At 42.8% G+C, this 24,546-nt stretch overlaps 1 protein-coding gene across 1 annotated transcript in view; it reads left to right on the top strand.

Moving 5' to 3' along the window:
* Ercc3 (ERCC excision repair 3, TFIIH core complex helicase subunit) overlaps positions 1 to 11,844 on the top strand; it is a 29,623-nt gene extending 17,779 nt beyond the window's left edge. The window contains exons 11-15 of the mRNA XM_069989449.1: positions 2,334 to 2,430; positions 3,891 to 4,008; positions 7,549 to 7,667; positions 9,616 to 9,768; positions 11,393 to 11,844. Coding sequence (XP_069845550.1) covers positions 2,334 to 2,430; positions 3,891 to 4,008; positions 7,549 to 7,667; positions 9,616 to 9,768; positions 11,393 to 11,524 — 619 coding nt within the window. The 3' untranslated portion in view covers positions 11,525 to 11,844. The remainder of the gene's footprint in view (positions 1 to 2,333; positions 2,431 to 3,890; positions 4,009 to 7,548; positions 7,668 to 9,615; positions 9,769 to 11,392) is intronic.
* The last annotated feature ends 12,702 nt before the right edge of the window (positions 11,845 to 24,546 follow it).

Raw genomic sequence — 24,546 nt, 5'->3', positions numbered from 1 at the left:
TCTTATTAGTAATTTTGAGACTCTGGAAGCTTTGGAAGTTTTGTTCTGTACCCTTTACTGTTTTTTCTCGGTCTGTTTGCTTTGATTCTTTGACTCTATTTTTAGGTACTTCCTAAATTTTAGTAATCAGACTGCAATTTGTTTGAGAGCCAGTCACTAAAATCTGATACCTTTCTCTAGCTCAGTCAACATGCTGACTTGTGGTTCTCTCTGTAGAGTGATCAGGTGAATGAACTGGATATTTTGTTACAAGCTTGATTTAGTAACAGTGTCTCTTAAGTCTTTTCTCTTGTGTTTTCTCTAGAGATGAATTTTTCAATCACCTGGGTATCAGTATATAGTTGAGGAGAAGAGGTTGTGGGGTATTGGGGTTGACTTTGAGGATGTGCTTCCTCTCCCTGCTTCATTTTCTGCCTTGCCTCCACTCTCAGCTCTGCAGGCCTTGCTTAGATCTAGGGCTCTGGTTCCTGTCAGGTGAGAGAAGTTATGCTGGATGTGGGATTGAGAGTATGTGCTTCTCATACACTTACTGCCAGACCTGCTGGCATCTTACCTACCATGCTGCCTTCCATTGCCACTGGGGATTGGTTTTGCAGATAAAATGGGTTTGTACTGTATTGGCTTGCCCTCAACCAGCTTAGGTGCCTTCTTCTCTAGAGTGTGAGTGAGGTTATGCCTGCATCTGTCTGCTTTTTATTTCTACAATGTTACCACTTCTCTCATCTGCTGTTATTTCCTCTCCTCTTTATTTCCTCTCTGTTCTCTTGGTTGGTGTGTGTCATTTTAGTCCTTTACTTAGCATCTATGTTCATTTAAGCAAGAAAGTGACAGTGCATGTATTCGCTGTATCATTTTTAAAAAACACCTTTCCTTTCTATCCTTCCTCCTGCAGTGCCATCCAGTTTCTTCCTGAACCCACAGAGTGGCTTCCCTGCACCTGAGGGAACACCTGAGGCTTGCTGCAGTCTTTAGGCATCTGTTTGGGCAGAGATGTTAATTTGCCTGATATTATCAATGCTGAACTAAAGTGGCAGAGGAAAAGATAACCAATTGTGATGGTCTTGTGTAATGGAATGTTACTTATAGCTTTGTTTATAATCTTTTGTACCTCTGGCCTTTAAACATAGAAAGTATTTTTGTTTGTCTTGTTTTTCTTGGTTTTGAAATAATACTGTGGATCCTGGGCCTTGCTCCATTCCTGGTCTCCAAGCTTCTGAAGTTTTTAGTTCCTTCATTCCCATTTCCCGAAGAAGGGAATGGTTGTCACCAAAGTATGTTACAGTAGAGACTTAGGGTTATGTGGCAATGTGGGGTAGTAGGCAGAGCCTCATCTTTGGAGTGACACTGGACTTGCGTCCGAGTCCTCTTTGGAACTGCGTTACTTCAGCGAAGTTGTTTGCTCCTCTGTGGTATGGCTACCCTTGGTCACCACAGAAGGTTCTTGTACCTGGTGTCTCATATAGTTCCCTTCTGTTGCATTTGCCATGAAAGAAACTTTCAGAAATGTACAATTTTCCATTTGTGTATTTTCTCGTGGTGGGTGAATAGGAAAACAATCCCTAAAAACCTAAGTATGAGAGACAGGCTGTCATTATAAATGTGACTTCCCACTTTTTCCCCCAGCATGATGTGTAGAAAATGATGGGATTGTGTGGTGCTCTGGACCACGGTTAGTGCCATGGAGGTAGCTTGTGGTTAGGTTGCTCATGGGCTCTTAGCCTGTGTATATAGCTCTTCCAGGCCCTGCCCAACCTCCCTGGAGGCAAGGGATTTATTTGTAGCCACATGTGTGGACCTTTTATAGCACTGGGTAGCACTGTATGCAAAAGCAGTGGGTCTGAGCCCCTGTGAATCCTGCCCTGAAGGCCATGGGCCTGGGCTGTGTGACAGGCACAGTGGATTCTATCCTCTAGGGCTCCTGACCAGGTTTCCTGTATATAAATTGGGAACGTGAAACCTACCTATTTACATTTCTGAGAAACCCTAGCAGGTATGGATTTTTTTTTTTTTTGGTAATGTACCTGAGATGAGTGCTTGGCATACTTAGGGCCTGGATACCTGGTCTGTACTTTGTTCTTGTAATCACCATAATCACTATTGCTAGGGTCATTAAGAAGCTTTAAAAACTGCCCAGCAATGAGTGTTTCAAGGGGAGAGAATGACCCTCCATGTGCTGTTGCACAGTAACCAATGTGGTAGATGATAAGATAGGCTGAGAGAGGGCTTCCTATGAAAGGGAGCTTGTTTGGGCTTCCTTTTTTCTTCTGACATGCCTTCGGAGTAATGGAGGTGTGATCCTGTATGTAGTCTAATACAGCTTTGTCCTTTTCTAGACCTTATATCTATGGTCCTACATCCCAAGGAGAAAGGATGCAAATTCTCCAAAATTTCAAGCACAACCCCAAAATCAACACTATTTTCATATCCAAGGTTTGTATGTCATGCCAATGGGGATGAGGTTCCTAGCATCCTTGGAGATAAATTCTAATTCCTGGATAATGATAACTCATTTTTCATGGACTTCCCATGCACTTTTCCATTCCCACATATCCTACATCTGGAAACAGGGTCAGGGATACTAGCTGTGAGTAATGCAAGAAGCAGCCTTAATCTTTTCCTTCCTCTCTTTTGGAATGTAGAAATTATATTACTTTTTTGTGTGTGTGTGTCCATCCTAGAGCTTGAACTCAAGGGCTAGATGCTGTCCCTGAGTTTTATTTTTGCTTAAGGCTAGTGCTCACCACAGCTCTACTTTCAGTGTTTTAGTGTTTAATTAGATGGAGATAGGGACTTAGCGCCCAGGCTGGCTTTGACCCACCATCTTCAGATCTCCTCCTCCCTAGCTAAGATTACAGTCTTGAGCCACTGGTACCCACGTAATTTTTTATATTTTTGTGCATATGGTCTGTTATACTCTGTGCTTTCAGATATGCAGTAATTTGCTCAATAGTTTATTCCCAAGTATGCCTTCAGGAGTACAAATGTGTTTTCTTATAAAATTCCTTGCCTTAAGTATATAATATAAAGAAACACATTTATATTTTATGTATTTGTAACTTACAGATAATTACAGAAATGATCATGTAAAATATAGTAAGTCATTGAACATTTTGTGGAGTTTACATTTTGCATACTCAAGGTGAGAATTAAGTTTTTTATAATATTTTGCAGCCTCCATCTTGGACACTGGTGTGCCATTATGGAGGGTGTCCAGTACCAAGGCAGACTTCACAGGCCCAGCTCAGGGAAGGCCTTATTCTGCCACCAAAAGCTGTGGCCCCGTGTTTTAGAAGACCACTCAGATGAAGACAGACCTAAAGCCCAGAAGAAATGAGATTTCCCTATATGGTGGTCATATCTGTGTTAGGGTACCTTAGTAGGCCTAACTCACAAGCTGAAAGCTGGCCTGTAGTGAGGATCCAGTTCAGGGCAGTGGCCCACAGAGGATATATCCCTGTGGAGCTGGTCTCTGGTTATTAAATATGTGCAGACCTATTTCTGTAGCCAAAAGAGCAACCATTATTCAAAGCGAGTTTTGTCACTCTCATCCACTCTGAACTTTGCTGAGTCATGGTGGTGGGTCAGTGGTGCAGTGATTCTTTCAGATGGCTCTTAGAACTCACCTAGGTTTCCGAGGGGCCCTTCTGGGGTCCACCCACTGCTTCACCTGTGTCTGCAATATCAGGACCTAGGTGTAGAGAGCTAAATTATCTTCAGAACTATTTAAAGTCTAGGCCAGGTCTGGGGAGGCAGCTCAGTGGTAGTATTTAGCATGCTCAAGATCCTTGGTTCCATCCCTGCACTATTCTGAGCCTGGTGGTTTCTTTTTTAACTCATATATTAAAAACACACAAAACCTTTCCAAACTCATAGCTGCTTCATTTCTGTAGGTAGGTGACACATCCTTTGATCTGCCAGAAGCAAATGTCCTCATTCAGATATCATCCCACGGTGGCTCCAGGCGGCAAGAGGCCCAGAGGCTCGGACGGGTGCTCCGAGCGAAAAAAGGTAAAAGTACTATCCTTCACCTAGTGCTTCAGGTGGGTGGGTACTACTTCAGCTAGATCGAGGGTAAGGGTGAGCCATGGGTGTGTGCAGTGAGGGTAAACTTTGCCCTTGGCTGAGGATCCCATAACAAGGACCAGAACTCCTTGGTCCTCATTACTTTCCATACCAGGAGTACATAAGTATGTATTTCTCATGCAGTGGCCTGGAACTGAAAGGGCTATGCTCTGTGCTGAGCAGTTTTGTTAATAGATACTAAGGTGGCCTGGAGCAGCAGTGCCTACTGATGTCAGCACAGAAGGACCATAAGTGGAAGCAGAGCAGTTGGAAGCAGAGCGGTTAGAAGTCAGGAAGAAAGGAGGGATTGGCAGGAACTGCTTGGGTAGCTAACCAAATAAATACACCACTTCCAGTCACTGAAGAACACTTCTCTGGGTGAGGTTCACTCAGGATCTGAGGAACTAGGTCAGTTCTGCACAATCGTTGACTAAAGGGAGTGAGGGAAATCTTGGCCCTTTTAAGTGTTGCAACAGGGCCTACACCCCAATGAGGAAAATGTAGGGGACTGGCATTGCTGCTCAGAGATAACCACATTTCTCCTAAGACAAAGATAGAAGCCTTATTTCCAGAAATAATGAAAGGATTAGCAGTCTGTTGGAATCATATTTTGTATTCAGGTAGTTTATTATTTTAAAAACATGGAGACAGGACAGATAGTCAAAACAGCATTGTTTTCCTTAGTGGCAGACTGACTGTGTGGTTTGTGGCAAGTTATTTGTCCTGTGAGTTTTGTTTTTGCCACCTCAAGTGTGGGAGACATACCTATATCTCAAAAGACTTGCGAGATGAGTTGATGTAACAATACAGGAAGCTGCTAGCTAGATAATACAATTGGTTCTTTCTTACTCTGCCATGCAAAAAAGAAGCAAACCTAATTTGAAAACCCCTTTAGATTTGATTAGAATTGTATTTTGTGATCTAGCCCCATTCTGTAGCTCTCAGTTCTCATAAGGCAATTGAATTAACAGGCAGTACATTTTAAATATGAGGATAAAATGGTCAAGGATCTGATTTTTCACCCTCAGTATTTTCTGTCCCAGTTTGTTTTTCCTTTCCAGAAATTTCTTCTTAAAATAGGTAGTTCTAAGGGCTTGACATAGTAGCTCATGGTTGTAATCCTAGCTACTTAGAGGCCAAAGTCAGGAGGATTTTGGTTCCAATTCATCTGAGAAAGAAAGTTACTGAGATCCCATGTCAACCAACAAGTCAGATGTGGCAGCATATGTCTGTAATCGCAGCTATGTGGGAAGCATAGGAGGTAGGAGGATTGATTGTAGTCTGAGCTGTTCCTAGGCAAAACACAAGACCTTATTAGAAAAATAAAGCAAAACAGGAGCTTCACAGGACCTTATTAGAAAAATAACTAAAGCCAATAAAGAGGTTGGAATGTGGTTCAATAGTAGATTGCCTGCTTTGCAAGCCCAGAGGCCTAGTTTCAAGCCCCTATACTTCCAAAAAAAATCTGGCCGGGCATTGATGGCTCATGCCTGTAATCCTAGCTACTCAGGAGGCTGAGATCTGAGGATCTTGGTTCAAAGCTAGCCCAGGTAGAAAAGTCTGTGAGACTCTTATCTCCAATAAACCACCAGAAAACTGGAAGTGGCGCTGTGGCTCAAGTGTTGGAGTGCTAGCCTTGAGCTGAAGAGCTTGAGGGACAACGCCCAGGCCCAGAGTTCAAGCCCCAAGACCCCCCATCCCCACCCCCCCCACCCCGTTCCACTGCCGAAAAAAAAATCTAGTTACCTGGGCTTTAGTACATTCACAGTAGAAGTCATGCAACTGTCATCACAGTGTATGTATAAAATATCCCAAAGGAAACTTGACTCATTAATGGTCACTCATTCCCCCTCGCTCCCACCCCGTAGTTCTAAGCATCCATAAATCTCTTTTTGTTTCTGTGTGCCTATTCTGGCCATTTCATATAAAGAAACTCATACATCTGAGGGTCTTCTGTGACACTGCATTCACTCAGCATCATGTTTTCTAGAAGGTCATATTTTTGGGTCAGTACTTGAGCCTATTTCTGCTCCAGTACTAACGTATTACACCATTCATCTATTGATAGACATTTGGAGTGTTGCTGCTTTTAGGTTTTTATAATAATGTCACCATGAATCTCTGTACAGATAATTCTATGGATATGGTTTCTGTTCTCATGGATGGGTGTGTAGGAAAGTGGAATTACTGACTCAGGTGTTGAGGACTTGCCAGACATCATCCTGCAGCAGTTACACCATTTTACATTCTCACCAGCATATGTGAGAGTTCCATTTCCTGCACATCCTTGGTGACAGTTGTGACTATCTGTCTATTGGTTCTGCCATCCTAGTAGAGCAATACTTCATTGGGGCTTTGATTTACAGTTCCCTGATTAGTGTTCACAATAAATAGTTTGTATGTTCACTGGCCATTTTATAATTGGATTATAAAGTAACTCTATTATTGTTGAGTTTTAATAGTTTCTGGTATATTTTAAGTTCATGTCCCTTATTGGTTAGACAATTTGCAAATATTTCTCCTTCCATGGAGAAATATTTGGGGGGGGGCAGGGTCCGGTCGTGGAGCCTGAACTCTGGTCCTGGGCGCTGTCCCTCACTCAGCTCTTCAGCTCAAGGCTAGCGCTCTACCACTTGAGCCATAGCGCCACTTCCGGCTTTTTTCTTTTTGCTTATGTAGTGCTGAGGAATCGAACCCAGGGCCTCAGGCATGCAAGGCAAGCGCTCTACCACTGAGCCACCTTCCCATCTCCCATGGATTGTCTTTTACTTTTTCTTTCCTCTTTTGGTGCTGGCAGTCAAATCCAGGCCCTTTGTGCATGCTGGGCAAGTGTTCTAACACTCCAGCTATACCTCAAGTTCCTTCTTTTCACTTTTTTTTGGGGGGTCCGGTCGTGGGCCTGAACTCTGAGCCTGGGCGCTGCCTCTCAGTTCTTCAGCTCAAGGCTAGTGCTCTACCACTTGAGCCACAGTGCCACTTCTGGCTTTTTTTTTTTGCTTATGGGTGCTGAGGAATCGAACCCAAGGCCTCATGCATGCAAGGCAAGCGCTTTACCACTGAGCCACCTTCCCAGCCCTTCTTTTTACTTTTTTACTTTTTTTGGGGGGGTGGGGATATTGGTACTTGGGCTTGAACTCAGGGCCTTAGGTTTTTGCTTGGCTTTTTTGCTCAAGGCTGGTGCTCTATCACTTGAGCCATACACTCACTCCTGAATTTTTGCTGGGTAATTTGAAATAGAGTCTCTTTGATTTGTCTTGCTGGGCAGGCTTTGAACCTTGAGCCTCAGATCTCAGCCTCATACATAGGTAGGATTACAGGCATGAGCCATTGTTGCTTTTAATGGTCTTAAAAGCAAGGAAAGCTTTCATTTTCGTGAAGTCTGTGGTTATTTCCTGACTGCTGAGAGTTTCCATGGCGACGCTTAGCTCCTGGTGTTCTAACAGCTGGTGTGATCTTTTCCTGCCTTCTTTCCCCTTCTCCCTGCAGGCATGGTTGCAGAGGAGTACAATGCCTTCTTCTACTCACTGGTTTCCCAGGACACTCAGGAAATGGCATATTCTACCAAGCGGCAGAGATTCTTGGTAGATCAAGGTTATAGCTTTAAGGTATGTATCTGGTCTTCATTCAGATCACAACTAAGGCCTCTGGGTCTCTGGCCTCCAGAAGAAATCAGGCACCAGCCTAAGACAAACTTCAAGCAGACACATAGAATTAGGGGATTAGAGGCCTTGCCTAAAACTCATTTGTCTGAGTATCCTGCAGGGGACAGGTGCTAGCCATTGGTCAGGACTGTGCTAGCCTGGCAGGTGTGACGTACCAAGGTACTAAGGTCCTGTGACCATTAGTGTGTGTCATAATTTGAAAGTAGATGGGGAGCTGTGGAAGCAGGGACAAAAATCTTCCCTATGGTCTACTAACAGGACATCACGGGTGTGTGTGTGTGTGTGTGTGTGTGTGTGTGTGTGTGTGTGTGTGTGTGTGTGTGTGTGTGTGTGTGTGTGTGTGTGTGTGTGTGTGTGTGTGTGTGTGTGTGTGTGTGTGTGTGTGTGTGTGTGTGTACAAAAATCTTCCCTATGGTCTACTAACAGGACATCACGGTGTGTGTGTGTGTGTGTGTGTGTGTGTGTGTGTGTGTGTGTGTGTGTGTGTGTGTGTGTGTACATGCACATGCACATTTGCAGTGCTAACCCAGGGCCTTGCAAACACTAGAAACACTAGTTAAGCACTAGAAACACTAGTTAAGCACTTTGCCAGTGAGCTGCCCTCCAGCCCCAGCTTTCCTGATTGTTGGTTTGACAACAGCAACAGACTGCCTCTTCAAATGAATTTTCTTTTGTGCTTCTTTGTGCATTGATGACAGTTTCCATTATTAATCTGATACAGAGGATGTGGGGTTGTCTGGCCTCTGTTCTTTTATCAGTCAGTGACACTTTTTCAGACCTTGTAGATACCTGGGTTTTGAGGTGTTGTTTTGGGAGGTCTTGCATCATAACCTTTCCCATCCATCCAAATCTATGCGGCCCATATCTATACTGCACTCACACTTCTGGGTCTCAGCAGAGGCACAGGGCAAGAGGAGTTTTGAAAGGCTAGCCTGACAGAAAGGCCCATGTATGCATAGCATCTGTGTCAGCCCAGCTATGTTTGCCCAGAGTAGCCCTTGCTAAATTTCCAGGGTCTTGACTCTGGAGTTGTTGGGCCAAGGCAAAGGTGTCCCATTCTCTATTTTCTAGAAGCCTGGATCCCTACAAGTCTCATTCAGTTCTTACTTATAGCAACTTTCCTTTATCAACCTTATAAGGAGAATTGGGGTGGGAAAGTTCCTTTACCTAATCATTCCATATCAACCTTATAAGGAGAATTGGGGTGGGAATCCCATGTTGTCACCTTGCATTATAAAAGAAAATCTGGCCAATAAACTTCTTGAAAATTATTATAAAGGTGAGGTACAGAAGGGTTACAGTACATAGGTCAGGTAATGAGTATATTTCTTTTTGAACAGTGTCACCTCTTCCTCATTTTCTCCCAATGCTTTTCCCTCCCAAACTCCCTCCCTCCCCAAGTTTTATAGTGTCTAATGAGTATCCCTGCTGAATTAAAACTCTTGACATCCTATCCTTAGGAAAATGCTAACTTCTTACAGAAGCCCAGAGGGCTGAGCAGTCAGGTGGAGGAACCTTGGTCAAAGGGCTCAGCCTGCATGCATCTTTCTATCCCTCCCTCCCTTTTTTATGGTGTATGATGAGAAAATGAAATGTCTTACAATCACTGAGATTTCTGATGCTCTTCTACCTGTGATCATTAAATGCTGTCTGTTGGGAGTACATTCCTTTGCAATTCTTTGATGCAGAGAGCATTAGGCAATGATTTTGAATCATTAGGCAAGTTTCCCATTGAAGGTGGCTCTGACACTGGTCTGTGGAATTCCAGATAGGAGTTCTCTATTGTTGGCCAGCTGGGCTAGCATGACCACAGTAAGTGGACCCAGGAAAGGGTAGAGTAAGGCCATGGGAGAGTGAACAAAAGGGGACACACCTGTTGTTGGGTTTGCAGGTGATCACCAAGCTTGCTGGCATGGAGGAGGAAGAGTTGGCATTTTCCACAAAAGAGGAGCAGCAGCAGCTCCTACAGAAAGTCCTGGCAGCCAGTGATCTGGATGCTGAAGAGGAGGTGGTAGCAGGAGAATTTGGCTCCAAGTCCAGTCAGGTGCGTGTGTGTGGGTAAGGCTGGAGGTAGCACTGCTCCTGAAGGATCCTGAAGGCCCTTTTAAACAGACAGACACAGAGGTACTCATGCACATGCATACACACATATACTTTCTCTGAAGAGCTATGTGAGTTTTGGAAAACAAAATGATACGGAGAAGAGAGTAATGAAATAGCCCGTGTTAACCTTTTAGCATGTTTCTTTTTGTATACATCTGGTTAGACATAACTGGGCTTCCAGTGACTGCAGCTGGTCTCCTATTTAATCATTTGATAACCTGCCATTAGTATTTCTTAGTATCTTGATGTTGGAACCAGCATGGCATAAAGGTAATCCCAGCCTCTCTCTAGCAGGCCGCTGGTGCAGGAGATGTTATGTGACAGCCCAGTAGCTGCCATTGTTGACTTTGGGCAGGTCAGCTTGCCTCTGGTTCCCTCCTTAGTGATACAGCAAATCTTCCATCCTGTAGGATGGGTCTGAGTAACTTCAATTCTTTTTTTGAAAAGTTTATAGTCCTCTGGAAATAGTATTTTAGTCATATTTATTGGGTACCTGTTAAATTACAGGTAAATGTATATGGTATAATTAATTTTGAGAGCCTCATTATGGGAATTCTTACCACCTTCAAAGAGAAAAGTGCTGTTCAGTCAGGTACTTTTGAAATTCAGTTGGAATTAAAGGTAAGCAGTGGATGGAAGAAGGCAAGGCAAGGAAGGAGCAGCTATCACTTGGGCAGGTACTCCCCTCCCTCTGGCTCCTAAGGAGGCTGACATCTGAGGATCATGGCTTGAAGCCAGCCCAAGCAGGGAAGTCCATGAGACTCATATCTCTAAGCACCCAAAAATCTGGAAGTGGAACTGTGGCTCAAGTGGTAGAATCCTGGCCTTGAGCAAAAAAGCTCAGGGATAGTGCCTAGACCCTGAGTTGAAGTCCTAAGACCAACACAAAAAAACAACACCAGAGGGGCTGGGAAGATGGCTCAGTGGTAGAGCGCGTGCCTTGCATGCCTGAGGCCCTGGGTTCGATTCCTCAGCACCATATAAGAAAAAAGCCGGAAGTGGCGCTGTGGCTCAAGTGGTAGAGCACTAGCCTTGAGCTGAAGAGCTGAGGGACAGCGCCCAGGCCCAGAGTTCAGGCCCCACGACCGGACCCCCCAAAAAAACCAAAACAAACAAAAAAAAACCAACACCAGAAAATGACTTCACTGGGACTGGGGATGTAGTTCAGTGGTAAAGGGTTTTTCTACTTTTAATAAGACCCCATGGTAGTTCTATCTTCAGCACTTCATTTAGACATTGTCATTAAAAGTGGCAATGTAGCATTCTCTTAAGAACTGAGTCTTGAGGCTGTGTTTAAATGCCATTTCCTGAAAAGCTGTGATCTTGGTCAAGTTACTTAACCTCTTTGAGCCTCAATTTTCTCTTCTGTAAAGTGAGGGTTATAGTTGTGAGGGTTAGACTGGGTGATATATGTAAGATGCTTAGAACAGTGATGACATATAGTAAGTGGTCAGTGACCCTTTGTAAAGTAATAAAATACGTTGAGTAAAATCATAAGTGTTATAAAGGGTCCTTTTTCTTTTTGAAGATTAACTGTGGTCTGGGTTCTCCCCCCCTCCCGGCAGGTGTCCCGGCGCTTTGGCACCATGAGCTCCATGTCTGGGGCAGATGACACTGTGTACATGGAGTATCACTCCTCAAGGAGCAAAGCTTCAACTAAACACGTGCACCCGCTCTTCAAGCGCTTTAGGAAGTGAGACCCTTCCGATTGCTCCATTGAAGAGTGGCTGCTTGGCACCAGCTATGTGAAAGGATTTCTCAGTGTAACAGATTCTGTCTGGAGTGGCATACTTTCCTGTAGCCTTGGCCAAACCAAATCTGACTGTAACTGTGTTGCAGAAAATCAGCATTGGAGTTTGGTTCTGCCTTCATAGGCTTCTCAGGCTTTAAGGTAGAAGAAGGCTAAAGTATTTTTTAGTCTTTTAAGAGTTGTGGGAGAATGAATCCTGTATATAACGATTTGTACTATTTAAGGCATATTTATCTTGATGTTCTAAATAAAAATGGAACACCTGGGCATCCTTTGTTACAGAAATTGTTTTTTTTAATGACTTGTTACAGATATTAGTTATGACTATGTAACCAGGCTCTATAAAGTTTCTACTTATAGCAGAGCCAAAGCCAAAGCTTTTGTGGAGACCCATGGCAAGATGGAAGAATAGTGGATGGGGAGTGGCCTGGAAGCTTGGAGACTGGAGGTCCAGATGGAGGGGAGAGCTTGGGCAATTGGCAGGGGTTATTTCTTGTAGGTTCAGGTTGGGCTTTGGTTTCTGCAGATTCCCTTCCCCTTCATAGGCTGGTCAGTGGTAGATAGATGTCCACTGTGTGCAGGCCCTCCAGCATGCTTACATCACCTCTTTGGGAAATGGACTCTACACATAGCTCCTGCTGGTTCATCTCTGAGAGACCATCTCATCTCTTCCCCCCTTAGATACTGCTGGTAGCTGGCTTCCTATTATAATACGAATCCTTAGATCTTTAATAACTAATTCCTTTATTATTTTCCTTTTTTTCCCATGCCAGTTGAGCCACACCTCTGGGTCATCTTTTTGCTGGTTATTTTGGAGATCGGGTTTCAGACTTTTCTCTTTGGGCTGGCTTCAAACTGGGATTCTCTGGGTTTTAGCCTCCTGAGAAGCTAGGATTATAGGTGTGAGTCACTTGTGCCCAGCTTAATACATATTTCATTAGACACTAGTTCTGTGAATTACACTTTAATAAAGAGGTTTCATGGTCACATAAAATTTTAAAAACTTGTAATTTTTCATTTGGGGAAATACAGTAGAATGTTAAAGCTTTGCTTTATGTTTTACAGATGTTTTAAACTCGAGACTTTTTCCTCATTTTTCAGAATATTCACCAGCAAAACTGTCTTAGGGGTTACAAAGGTCCTTGCAAATATTTTTTAGTAGATATGGCAATGTATCCAGATTTATAAATGTTTAATAAAAGATTTTAAGAGTTGCCACTCTATTCCTGTCCAATCAGCCCTTTCCAGGCTGTGTTCCAAGCTACTAAGGAATGTCTGGGTTAACCAAGGAGACCTGGCTATTGGCAGTTCTTTGATCCATTCAGGAAAGACTTTGGTGGCCCCCCCGAGAAAGAGGAGTATTAAAGGCCAGTGGCCCATAGCCACTGAGCCAATATGAGTATTCTCCAAACATTGAGTATAAAAGCCCCCAGGGAACTTCTTAAATGCATATGCCCAGGCCAGGCTACAGAGAATTGAGGTTGGCCTGAGTATGGCTGTAGCTGATCTTTTATCAGTGATGGGTGGGTCAACACTGAAGCTCTGTATATTTAACATGCATGGGCTGAGCTTGAGAGCACCACCTCTCTCCTTGCAAGTGGTGCTGTTTGGGTTAGTTGTCTACCTCTCAGGTGCCCTCTGCAGGCCATAGCAGGAAGTCACACTGGTCACTGCCTTGGGTGTTTTGTTTGTTTTTAACCAAATATGCTTGTTGTGCAAGCTTTTGTCAAACTTTTCAAGCAGAGAAGCATGAAGGCTTTGGTTTGAATTTCCTTTGAGAATCCCTTCAATGTTAATCTCTAAATGTACAATTTTAACTGTACTGAATATTTGAGTTCAGAATGTAGTATGAACTAAGAAACACCTAAAGGAAATTTAGAAAGTTCTGCCTGTTACCCTATTATGCAAGTTTTGAAAGGCAACAATCCACCCATTTTAGCCACGGAAATCTTTGGCCCAACCTTTGGGAGCCATTGTTGTTGACTGAGCATTGAAGAAGACAGAAATGATCTGGTGACTCCATCACCCATTTTACTGATGAGGAAGATGAGTCTCAGAATTGGAACCACTTGCTGCCATAGTGGCAGGTTTAGTGTGAGATCCAGCCTTCAGGGGCCTCCTTCCAGACTCAGGTTGGGAGGACCTTTAGGGAAAGGTAGCCTGAGGGAGCATAAGGAATGTAAGTCTGACCAGGTAGAAGGAGGAAGGGGTCCTGGAACACCAGGCCTCAGAGAGATAACAAAGGCAAGAGAGGGTGAAAAGCTACTGTTCAGGGAGAAGTCTAGAAAAAGGCCTGAGGAAAACTGTAGCTTTAATTTTTCTCAGTGAATATATATGGCTCGCTCCGGAAAATAGACCTTGTGGTATATATGAGACCTAAGGTGCAAGTTCTGCTTAAGAACAAGCAAGCAATTCTGAAAGGCCAAGAGAAAGGTCAGAGGTTAAGTGCCCACAAAGGTCTAAGGGCATGCCATATATATCAGTCTTTTGTTTTCTTTTTTTTGAAACAAGATCTCACTTTGTGTCTTATGTGTCCTATACTGGACTTAAACCTCAGCCTCAGCCTCCTGAGTGCTGGGCTTACAGGTATGCCTCATCAAGACTGGCCAGCTCAGTTCCTTAACTGTGAAGAAGAAATGAATTCAGTACATACCCCTGTTGCAGCTCTGACTCTACCCTGATGAGGGAAATGGGCCTGCTTCTTGGTGGGATGGGGCAGATGAGAGGTCACAAGTAGAAGACTATGGTTCATCAGCTTACCTGCCACCTGTGTTATCCTAAAGAGCTGGAAGCAAAGCCTTGTATCCTCTCCAGGACAGATCAAGTTGCCTTTGTTCCCTAAGCCCAGGGCTGACTATCTGGCCTGGCAAGTAGTTGCTAGTCAGAAAATTACCTTAGGATGATATGATAGCCACAGTGTTCTTTAAATGCTGTCCTGGGACACATAATTGGTTCTACATTGAAGTGGTAGACCTGAGCAATAGAACTAAAGGCACAAATTAAGAACATTTAAATTCATAAGCTGAGACCCAGTGGCTCATATGAGCTTATAATACTAGCTATTTAGGAAGCTGAAATTTGATGATTGTTTTCAAAGTCAGCCTAGGTAGAAAAGTGAAGCTGCTGTCTCCAATTAGCCAACATAAAGCCAGAAATGGAGCTGTAGCTCAAGTGGTAGAGTGCCAGCCTTGAGCAAAAAAGCTAAGGAACTCTACCCAGGCCCTGAGTTCAAGTCCCAGCACTAGCACAGAAAGAAAAAGTGTTTAAATTCAGGACATGAAGGCAGGAAGAGTATTGGGTGAATCCCATCTGCATCATATCTGAAGTGGCTGAAGTGGCTGTGGATTCTGATCCAGCAGGAAACCTGGAACTTGACTTTGTTCCTCAGTTTATTTTGCTTCTTGTTTTTTTTTTTGTTGTTGTTGTTATTTTTTATTGTGAAAATACCATTCAGAGGGGTTACAATTACATGGGCAAGATAATGAGTACATTTCTTATCAAGCATTGTTGCCTCCTCCTTTGTTTCCCCTTCCCATCCCTTCCCATCTCCCCCCCCCCGCCCCCTTACCCCTCCCAAAGTTGTAAAGTTCATTTTTTCAACATAACGACTTGTACATCTCATTGTTGCAATGGGTCCACCTGTATCCCTAGTTAAACGATTTGTTTTTTTCCCTTCCCCTCCACAAATTATACCAACATCAAATAGAGTGAAAGCAGAGGTTATACACTGGGGGAAGGACATACAAAGCAACAAAGAAATCATCTTATAAATATGTTAGAAACAATTAAATGAAAAAACATTTGAATATTTATCTTGGGGTTCATTTCACCTAACATCAACTTATCTGACCTTTTCTGCTTGTCTCAGACATATACTAGTTATTGCAAGTAAGGGAAACCATGAGACCTATGTTTCTTTGGGCCTGGCTTACTTAATATAATTTTTTCTAAGTCTTTCCATTTCCTAACAAATGGGACAATGGCATTCTTTTTTTTAAAATTTAATTTTACTTGTGAACATACTGTACAGAGGGGTTACAATTACATGGGCAGGATAATGCGTACATTTCTTACCAAGCATTGCAGCCTCCTCCTTTGGTTTACCCTTCACATCCCTTCCCAGCCTCCCCCCTCCCCCCCAATCCCAATCCTTCTCCTCCCCCCCCCCCCCCCGCACCGACGTTGTAAAGCTCATTTTGGACATGACAACTTGTACTTCTCATTGTTGCAACAGGTCCACCTGTATCCTTAAACAACTGGTTTTTCCCCATCTCCTCCACAAGTTATACTGACATCAAATATAGTGAAAGCAGGGGTTATACTGTGGGGGAGGGACATACAAAGCAACAAAGAGATAATCTTATAAGTGCGTTAGAAACACATGCATGAAAGAAAAAAACATTAAAATACATATCTAAGGGTTCATTTTCCTGACATCACATTATCTGACCTTTTCCGCTTGACTCATACATATACTAGATATTGCAAATAAGGGAAACCATGGGACCTGTGTTTCTTTGGGCCTGGCTTACTTCACTTAATATAATTTTTTCCAAGTTTTTCCATTTCCTAACAAATGGGGCAATGTCATTCTTTCTGATGGAGGCATAGAATTCCAGACAATGGCATTCTTTCTAATGGAGAAATAGAATTCCATTCTGTATACATACCACATTTTCTTTTTTTTTTAACTTTTATTTTATTTGTGAACATACTGTACAGAGGGGTTCCAATTACATGGGCAGGATAATGCATACATTTCTTACCAAGCATTGCAGCCTCCTCCTTTGTTTACCCTTCACATGCCTTCCCAGCCTCCCCCCTCCCCCCCCAATCCCAATCCCAATCCCAATCCCAATCCTTCCCCTCCCCCCCCCCCCCCCCCCCCGCACCGATGTTGTAAAGCTCGTTTTGGACATGACAACTTGTACTTCTCATTGTTGCAACAGGTCCACCTGTATCCTTAAATGACTTGTTTTTCCCCATCTCTTCCACAAGTTATACTGACATCAAATATAGTGAAAGCAGGGGTTATACTGTGGGGGAGGGACATACAAAGCAACAAAGAAGTAATCTTATAAATGCGTTAGAAACACATGCATGAAAGAAAAAAACATTAAAATACATATCTAAGGGTTCATTTTTTTAACATCACATTATCTGACCTTTCCCGCTTGACTCATACATATGCTAGATATTGCAAATAAGGGAAACCATGGGACCTATGTTTCTTTGGGCCTGGCTTACTTCACAATGTAATTTTTTCCAAGTTTTTCCATTTCCTAACAAATGGGGCAATGTCATTCTTTCTGATGGAGGCATAGAATTCCATTGTGTATATATACCACATTTTCTTGATCCATTCATCTGCTGAGGGGCATCTGGGTTGGTTCCATATCTTAGCTATATATACCACATTTTCTTGATCCATTCATCTACTGAGGGGCATCTGGGTTGGTTCCATATCTTAGCTATGGTAAATAAGGCTGCAGTAAACATAGTTGTGCTGGTAGCTTTAGTATGGTCTTGTTTGTGATCATTTGGGTAAATGCCCAAAAGTGGGACTGCTGGGTCATAGGGGAGCTCTATGTGGAGTCTTTTGAGGAACCTCCATACTACTTTCTAAAGTGGTTGAACAAGTTTACACTCCCACCAACAATGCAGTAGGGTTCCCTTCTGTCCACATCCCCTCCAGCATCTGTTGTTATTAGAGTTCTTGATTATAGCCATTCTAACTGGAGTGAGGTGGTATCTCAATGTTGTTTTGATTTGCATTTCTTTTATGGCTAGGGAGGTTGAGCATTTCTTCATGTGTCTATTGGCCATCCTTCTTTCTTCTTCAGAGAAGTTTCTCTTTAAGTCTTTAGCCCATTTATTTATTGGGCAGTTGTTTCTTGGAGGATTTGTTGTTGGGGGATTTAATTTTTTTTGGGGGGGGATTTAATTTTTTGAGTTCCAGGTATATTTTAGGTATGAGACCCTTGTCCGTTGTATGGCTAGTGAAGATCTTTTCCCAGTCTGTGGGCTTTCTATTGATTTTGCTAGCTATGTCCTTTGCCATGCAGAAACTCTGCAATTTCATGCAATCCCACTTGTCCAATCTTTCTTTGATTTGTTGTGTTTCAGGGTCTTTATTAAGAAAATTTTAGCCTGTGCCAAGGAGACCAACGGTTTCTCCTATTCCATCCTGTATGTTCCTTGTTTTATCTAGACCTAAAATGGAAACAGTAGAGGGAGAATTTTTAAATGATGAATAAAACCTAATCCTGTGGTCCTTGTGCATGCACCGTTGCTAGCTGGGCAGTTGTTTGGTGGGCATGTAGACTTGTGTACAAGATCTAATGCTGCTCCATGTCCAAATGTTACTGGTCAAGTCCTTGACACATGAACTCTGTTGAAATGGCCATCAGGTCATTGGCTAAGTCTGTGGCCTTCAAATTGGATGGATGTACCTAATGGACACTGAGAATTTTCTGCTGTTTCAATGTGGGGTTTTGTAATAGTTGTTTTTGTGGTGCTTGGAAATCAAACCTAGGACCTTGTGCATGGTAGGCAAATGCTCTACCTCTGAGCTTTACACACAGCCCTGCATTAGAATGGAATCCTCTTTTCCTTCTTAGTTGCTTTAACATTTTCCATCAAAACATCTTTTGACTTTAAAGCTATACTTCAGCCGAGTGCCAGTGGCTCATGCCTGTAATCCTATCTACTCAGGAGGCTGAGATCTGAGGATCGCAGTTCAAAACCAGCCCGGGCAGGAAAGTCAGTGAGACTGTTATCTCCAATAAACCACTAGAAAACCAGAAGTGGTGCTGTGGCTCAAGTGGTAGAGCGCTTGCCTTGAGCTGAAGAGCGCAGGGACAGCGCCCAAGCCCAGAGTTCAAGCCCCACAACTGACAAAAAATAAAAATAAAGCTATACTTCAAGCTTCTGGATGTCAGCGAAGCCCATCCTCCTGTGTTTTGTTGCCAAAACAAACAAACAAACAAATATGTTGGGTCAAAAACATATATGCATAAACATGCTGTCTAAAGTATGCTATTTGCGACTCTTCTAAATCTCGTGAGTTGGTAGCCCTGCTTCTCTGGAATCTGGACATACCTGAAAATTTGGCTCTCCAGGGCTTGAGAGAGGCTGTTTTCTCCCCAGTCTCCAAAGCATCTATCCTGGTAGGTGTGTGTGTTGGGGGGAGGGGAGGTGTCTCCTCACATTATCACAGACTCAGCAGAATTGGAGAGTGACAGCCATCTTGTGGACACTGGTACCTACCTCAGGGTAGAGCTGTGCAGGGTTGGTCTGCCTTGGGCCTGAAGGAGTGCCAGAGACATATGCATGCCCCAGCCTCTTCTCCCCCAACCTGCAGATACTCCAAATACTCAGTGGCATCTCTACTAACTCTAACCAAATCTAAATACTAGCAGATATATAAGGACTGGAATCATGACAGTGTAAAATTGTATTGCCTAATGTGTTAAGTTTCCTGTTACTATGACAAAAATCCAATTTAAACAAGGAAAGGTTAACCGTGGCTCATGGTTTTGAAAGTTTCGTTTGCTAGCAGAGGCCTCATTAATTTTAGGCCCATGGTGGAGGGTGACACATCATAAGAGGCCTGTGGGCTGGGGTAACCAGCTCAGCTCTACGCTGGGCATCCCAGAGGAGTCAAGACCCCCTTCCACTAGGTCCCATCTCCCCCCAACAGGGTCAAGCCCAAGACCAAGCCTAAATACATGAGCCCCTGGGGGCCGTTCCACACCCCAGACTGTAGAACTTAGGTTTAGAGAAATGCATTAAACACAATGGGAGTGTAATTTTGGAATATTTTATTTCAAGGAATACATAAACCAGACATGCTATAGATAACACATTCTTATCTTCATTGAGCTATTTTAAATATCCAAATTGAAATGCATGCAGCTGTTGGTCCTTTAGGGGAAACCCTGGCTCTTGTGACTGTGCTGAGCTCTGTTGCTATTCACGCTGTTTATTGGTTGCTAAGAGGGAAAATCCAGGATTTTATGTTCTCGCCTCACCATCATGCCTGGAACATCTTATTCCCGATTCCATGATTCTTGTTGTGTAATCCTTATCCTAAGGTCACTTAATTTTTCACACACACACACACACACACACACACACACACAACCTTTCTACATCCTGCAAAACAGCCTTACTAAGCCCTACCATTTTAGTAGGGTTATTTTGGTATTGTGAAGGCAGTATCATTTCACATGCCATTTCCATGGAAGAGCATAATGTTGGAATGTGTGATGACAGAATAATTCTAGTATGAACACAATACAAATATGTACAGTTAAATATGCAGTGATGACATTTTATCAGTGAACTGTTGGATCACTTTAAGATATAAGTATATGTGTTTGTATGTGCACATGCATACATGTGCACACATGCTGTGCTAATACTGGGGCTGCTCAAGGTTATCACTCTACAGTTTGAACCACAACTCCACTTTCAATCTTCTGCTGGTTAATTGGAGATGAGTGGCACTTTCTACCTGGGGTAACTTCTAATCTCCATCCTCAGATCTCAGCCTCCTAAATAGCTAGGATTACAGGTATAAATCACTTATATTAACTTTGTTAGAATAAATTAGACTCAGCCAGAAAACCACGTGAACATCCAGGTAGGAAGAACAAAGGAAAGGTTTATTTCCAGTAAAGGGACCAGCAAGACCCCATCTCACCAGGTGAGAGGAAGTGAGAAGTGCTGGCTATTGTCCCAGGTGACCATTTTTTTTGGTGGTTGTGGGCTTGAACTCTGGGCCTGACCTCTGTCCCTCAGCTCTTCAGCTCAAGGCGAGCGCTCTACCACTTGAGCCACAGCACCACTTCTGGTTTTCTAGTGGTTTATTGGAGATAAGAGTTTCATGGACTTTCCTGCCTGGGCTGGCTTTGTACCGTGATCCTCAGATCTCAGCCTCCTGAGTAGCTAGGGAAAGCAATGGGACTCCACATCATAGTGTGGGGCTAAGCCAGGATGCGAAGCAGGTTAGGTATGTTCAATGCATTTTGATTTATATAATATTTTCAGCTTACTATGAGGTTATTGGATATAACCTCCCTGTGAATTAAGGTTTATCCATGTAGTAAAACCTAAAGGATTGATAGCTCAGAGTTTTCATAAAGTAAATGCCTAGGAAAGGAAGGACACTGTTACAGATTAATTTATGAGATGTATCGACCAAGTACACCACTGGTCTACTTAAAGCAGATTCAAATAAACCACTTGCAAAAAAAGATATTTAAGAGACAATTGTGCCTATAAATCTACAAGTAAACCCAATGGATAGTAAATGACAAATAATTACACCTGGACATGATTAATAAAACAGCACTCTAAACATTCACACAGTGAGAGCAAAGGAGGATATTCTTAGGAGAGGATTGCAGGGGCTCAATAGCTATGTGTATAAGATCATACAAAATGATGTTTATTGCAATGAATTCTGAGAAATGGAAGAGGGTTTTTTTTTAATAATGCTGTTTGTGGTTCCTTTTTTTTTTTCCTTTTCCTCATTCTTTTTTCCTTTGGTTTATTCCCTTCCGTTGCTGTTTTTGATTTCTGAACCCTTTGTCTTGTATGTGTTTATCTGATTTGGGGAAGGTGGGGGGGAACGCACAGAAAGAGTAGGACAAAGGGAACCATTTTAGCAGTGAAACCCATTAGATACTATGTTGGAAATGAACTATACAACTTCAGGGGAGGGAAATCAGGAGGGGAAAAACAGAATGAGGGAGGGGATGACATTGTTCAAAAGAAAATGTCCTCATTACCTGAATTATGTAACTGTAACCCCTCTCTACATCATCTTTCCAATAAAAATTTTTTAAGTTAAAAATCAATTCTCCCTGCTTTCTTTTGGGAGGGGTATGACTAGGGAAATTTGAACATTAATGGTTTGTTTGATGATATTAAAGAAGTGTTCAATTTTGGGGTGCCATATGGTAGTTCTTTTTTCAAGAGAGTTCTTATTGCTTGGGGATATCTCCTGAGGATGTTTATGGATCTAATATTTCGGCACCTTTGATTTGCTTTAAAGTAAGCAAGATTGCTGGGGGAGGTGGGTAGTATGTATGTAGAAAGGTGAGGAGGCTCCAGGAGAAGAGATGAACCAAGATTGGGTAATTGCTGGAGTAGAGCTCAGTGGAAGGGTACACATACAAGGCAAAGTTACCTCTAGTACTGAAAAGAAACAAAACCAAGTAAACAGAAAAGACTGGGCCATTGTGCCAACTGTTAAAGCTGAGTCAAGGGCACATGGAAGGCTCAGATATTATTCTCTATTTTCTGTATTTATGCATAGTTCCATAGCAAAATGTATTTGCTAGAGCAAAAGCTCTAGCCAAGTGCTTGTGGCTCATGCCACAAGCACTTAGGAAGCTGAGATTTGAGGATCCAGGCTCAAAGCCAGCCCAGACAGGAAAGTCTGAGATTCTTATTTCCAATAAACTACCAAAAGACTGGAGATGGACCTGTGATTCAAGTAGTAGAGCACTAGCCTTGAGCAAAACAAAACAAAACAAAACAGAAAAACAATTCAAGGACACATTCTAGGCCCTGAGTTTAAGCCCCAACACACACACACACACACACACTTGAGTGATTAGTAATCTCATAGTTTGTGTTTCATTACTATTCACAAACTAGCACAACTAATTATAACAGGTTTTGCAGAAACTCTACCTTCTTTTTGAGTACTCTTCAATGCTCTAAAATACCAATATTATGCTAAGATCTGGGTGACCTGTTTAGGTTCAGCTAGCCTTTGCAAGTGATAGGCAAGACAGAGGGTAAATCCAGACCACGCAATGAGGAAAGGAGGTAGCACTGTACCAAGCAGATCACTTAGGTTGATATAAGACAATAGGGACTAGTGGGGCTTGTGAGGGTGCACTTTGTTTTGAGATTTTCAAATTCCATTTAAAAAATGCCTGATGTCAAAGTTAGAAAGGGCTTACGTATTTTTGGTCAGGTCTGAGAGAGTGTCCAGGAATCATCATTGAGCTACAGAACACAGGTGAGTGTCTGGGCTTGTGAAGTTTCCTCTAAACGTTGAGACTCTTCACTTACAGTCCTTGACTTCATTTGCACAATAAGAATTTCTGGACAAGTCACAGTGTTAAGAAAACTTGGCCACACTTTATTGAATGAGTAAGCAAGCAGGCCAGACAGACAGGCAGGATGGCAGAGACACACTTTACCCAGAGTGTGGGTACTCTTAAAAGAAAAGACCCAGACCTCTTTGACATCAGGGGTATTTATATGATAAAGACAGGATCTGATTTCAAAGTTAAACAAAGATGGGTGTTCATCTTTGCTATTAATCACTCTTGGTGTTGTTATTCTTGCTAAATCCCTGGCTCTTGTTTACCACTCATTCTTTAATTCTTGGGCATTTATCTCAGGAAGGAATGCACACATCTTGCCACCAAACAGATGATCATTCTTGAGGTACTTTCTTGCCATTGTTTCTAATGTATTTATAAGGTACCATGTGAGTTTTTTTGTTGCTGTTCCTCCCCCACAGTATAATCCCTGTTTTCACTGTATTTGATGTCGGTATAATTTGGGAAGGGGAAGGGAAAAAACAAAATGTTTAAATAGGGATGCAGGTGGACCTATTGTAATAATGAGATGTACAAGATACTGTTGAACAATGAACTTTACAATTTAGGCTGGGGGCAGGGTGGCGGGGAGGGGGAAATGTTGTGGAAGTGGGAGGGAAGGGATGGTAGGAGGAAAACAAAGGAGGAGACAACATGCTTGATAAGAAATGTACTCATTACCTTGCCCATATAACAGTATTTTCACAATAAAAATACTTATTAAAAAAAAAAAAGAAATGCCTCCTGTTGCCTCTCTTAGAAACAAATATAGTACTACATTTCTAAATACCTTGTTTCTGAGTTGCCTTCACCAGGTCTTATTTTTCCTAAATTATCCCACCTCAGGTCCGGAACATGGAGGTGGCCAGCTCTGTACCCCTCAAGGCCAGGCAGGCAGACTCGTATTAGTAAAGAGGGTCTTACTGGTGAGATACCGGATTATTTATCAAGCTAAAGGAGTAAATAAACAGCTGGGCTGTCCCAGGACTTAGCCTCATGGTCTTTAGACATCACCATATCCAGCGCCTGTCTCATGACCGGAACTGTGAATAACAGTTTTTCTGACCAAAGGGAGGGGGAAGGCTGCAGAGCAAGCCTGTCTACTGAGTCATCAGCAGCAGTGACTGGGTAGATGACATGGGAAAGCAGATTGGATTCAATGTAAACCTGTTTATAGTTATCTCTAGCCTCTGCAGTCCCCTCCCACTTCAGATGAAACCTTGGGCAGTTTACAGTACATCTTAAGTTACATCTAGAAAAGAAAAAGTTCTCTAGTAACTTTTAGCTAAAACCATATTCTCATTATCGAATGAATAATGACAATATTCTGTCCACTGCAAAGAAACCATCTCAGAACTTCAGTTAAAGCCCAACAGCTCTCCTCCCTCAGCTCAAGGGAGCTGGCAACCTGTAGAGGGGCAGAGGTTTGAAATAAACCTACCTCTCCCCTACCTGATGGCCACCACAAACTCTTGTTTTGCTGGAGCTGGAGGAAAGGAAGGACAGATACTATGGATTTTCACCAAACACTCCCTGCATGTCCTCCAGGTGGGTAGTGTGTGTGTGTGTGTGTGTGTGTGTGTGTGTGTGTGTGTGTGTGTGTGTGTGTGTGTGTGTGTGTGTGTGTGTGTGTGTGTGTGTGTGTGTGTGTGTGTGTGTGTGTGTGTGTGTGTATTGGAGTTTGAACTCAGGGTCTGGACACTGTCCCTTAGCCTTATCATTCAAGGCCAGTATTCTATCACTTCAACCATAGCTCCACTCTCAGCTTTTTTGGTGGTTAAATTGGAGATAAAGAGTCTTTTGTGCCTGGACTTGCTTTGAACCAGGATCCTGACTAGGA

This window comes from Dipodomys merriami, unplaced genomic scaffold, assembly GCF_024711535.1.
Source record: "Dipodomys merriami isolate MVZ:Mamm:240054 unplaced genomic scaffold, mDipMer1.0.p SCAF_38, whole genome shotgun sequence".
Lineage (NCBI taxonomy): Eukaryota > Metazoa > Chordata > Mammalia > Rodentia > Heteromyidae > Dipodomys > Dipodomys merriami.
Note: the sequence above shows the minus strand (reverse complement) of the source record. Positions and strands in the feature narration are given on the sequence as shown.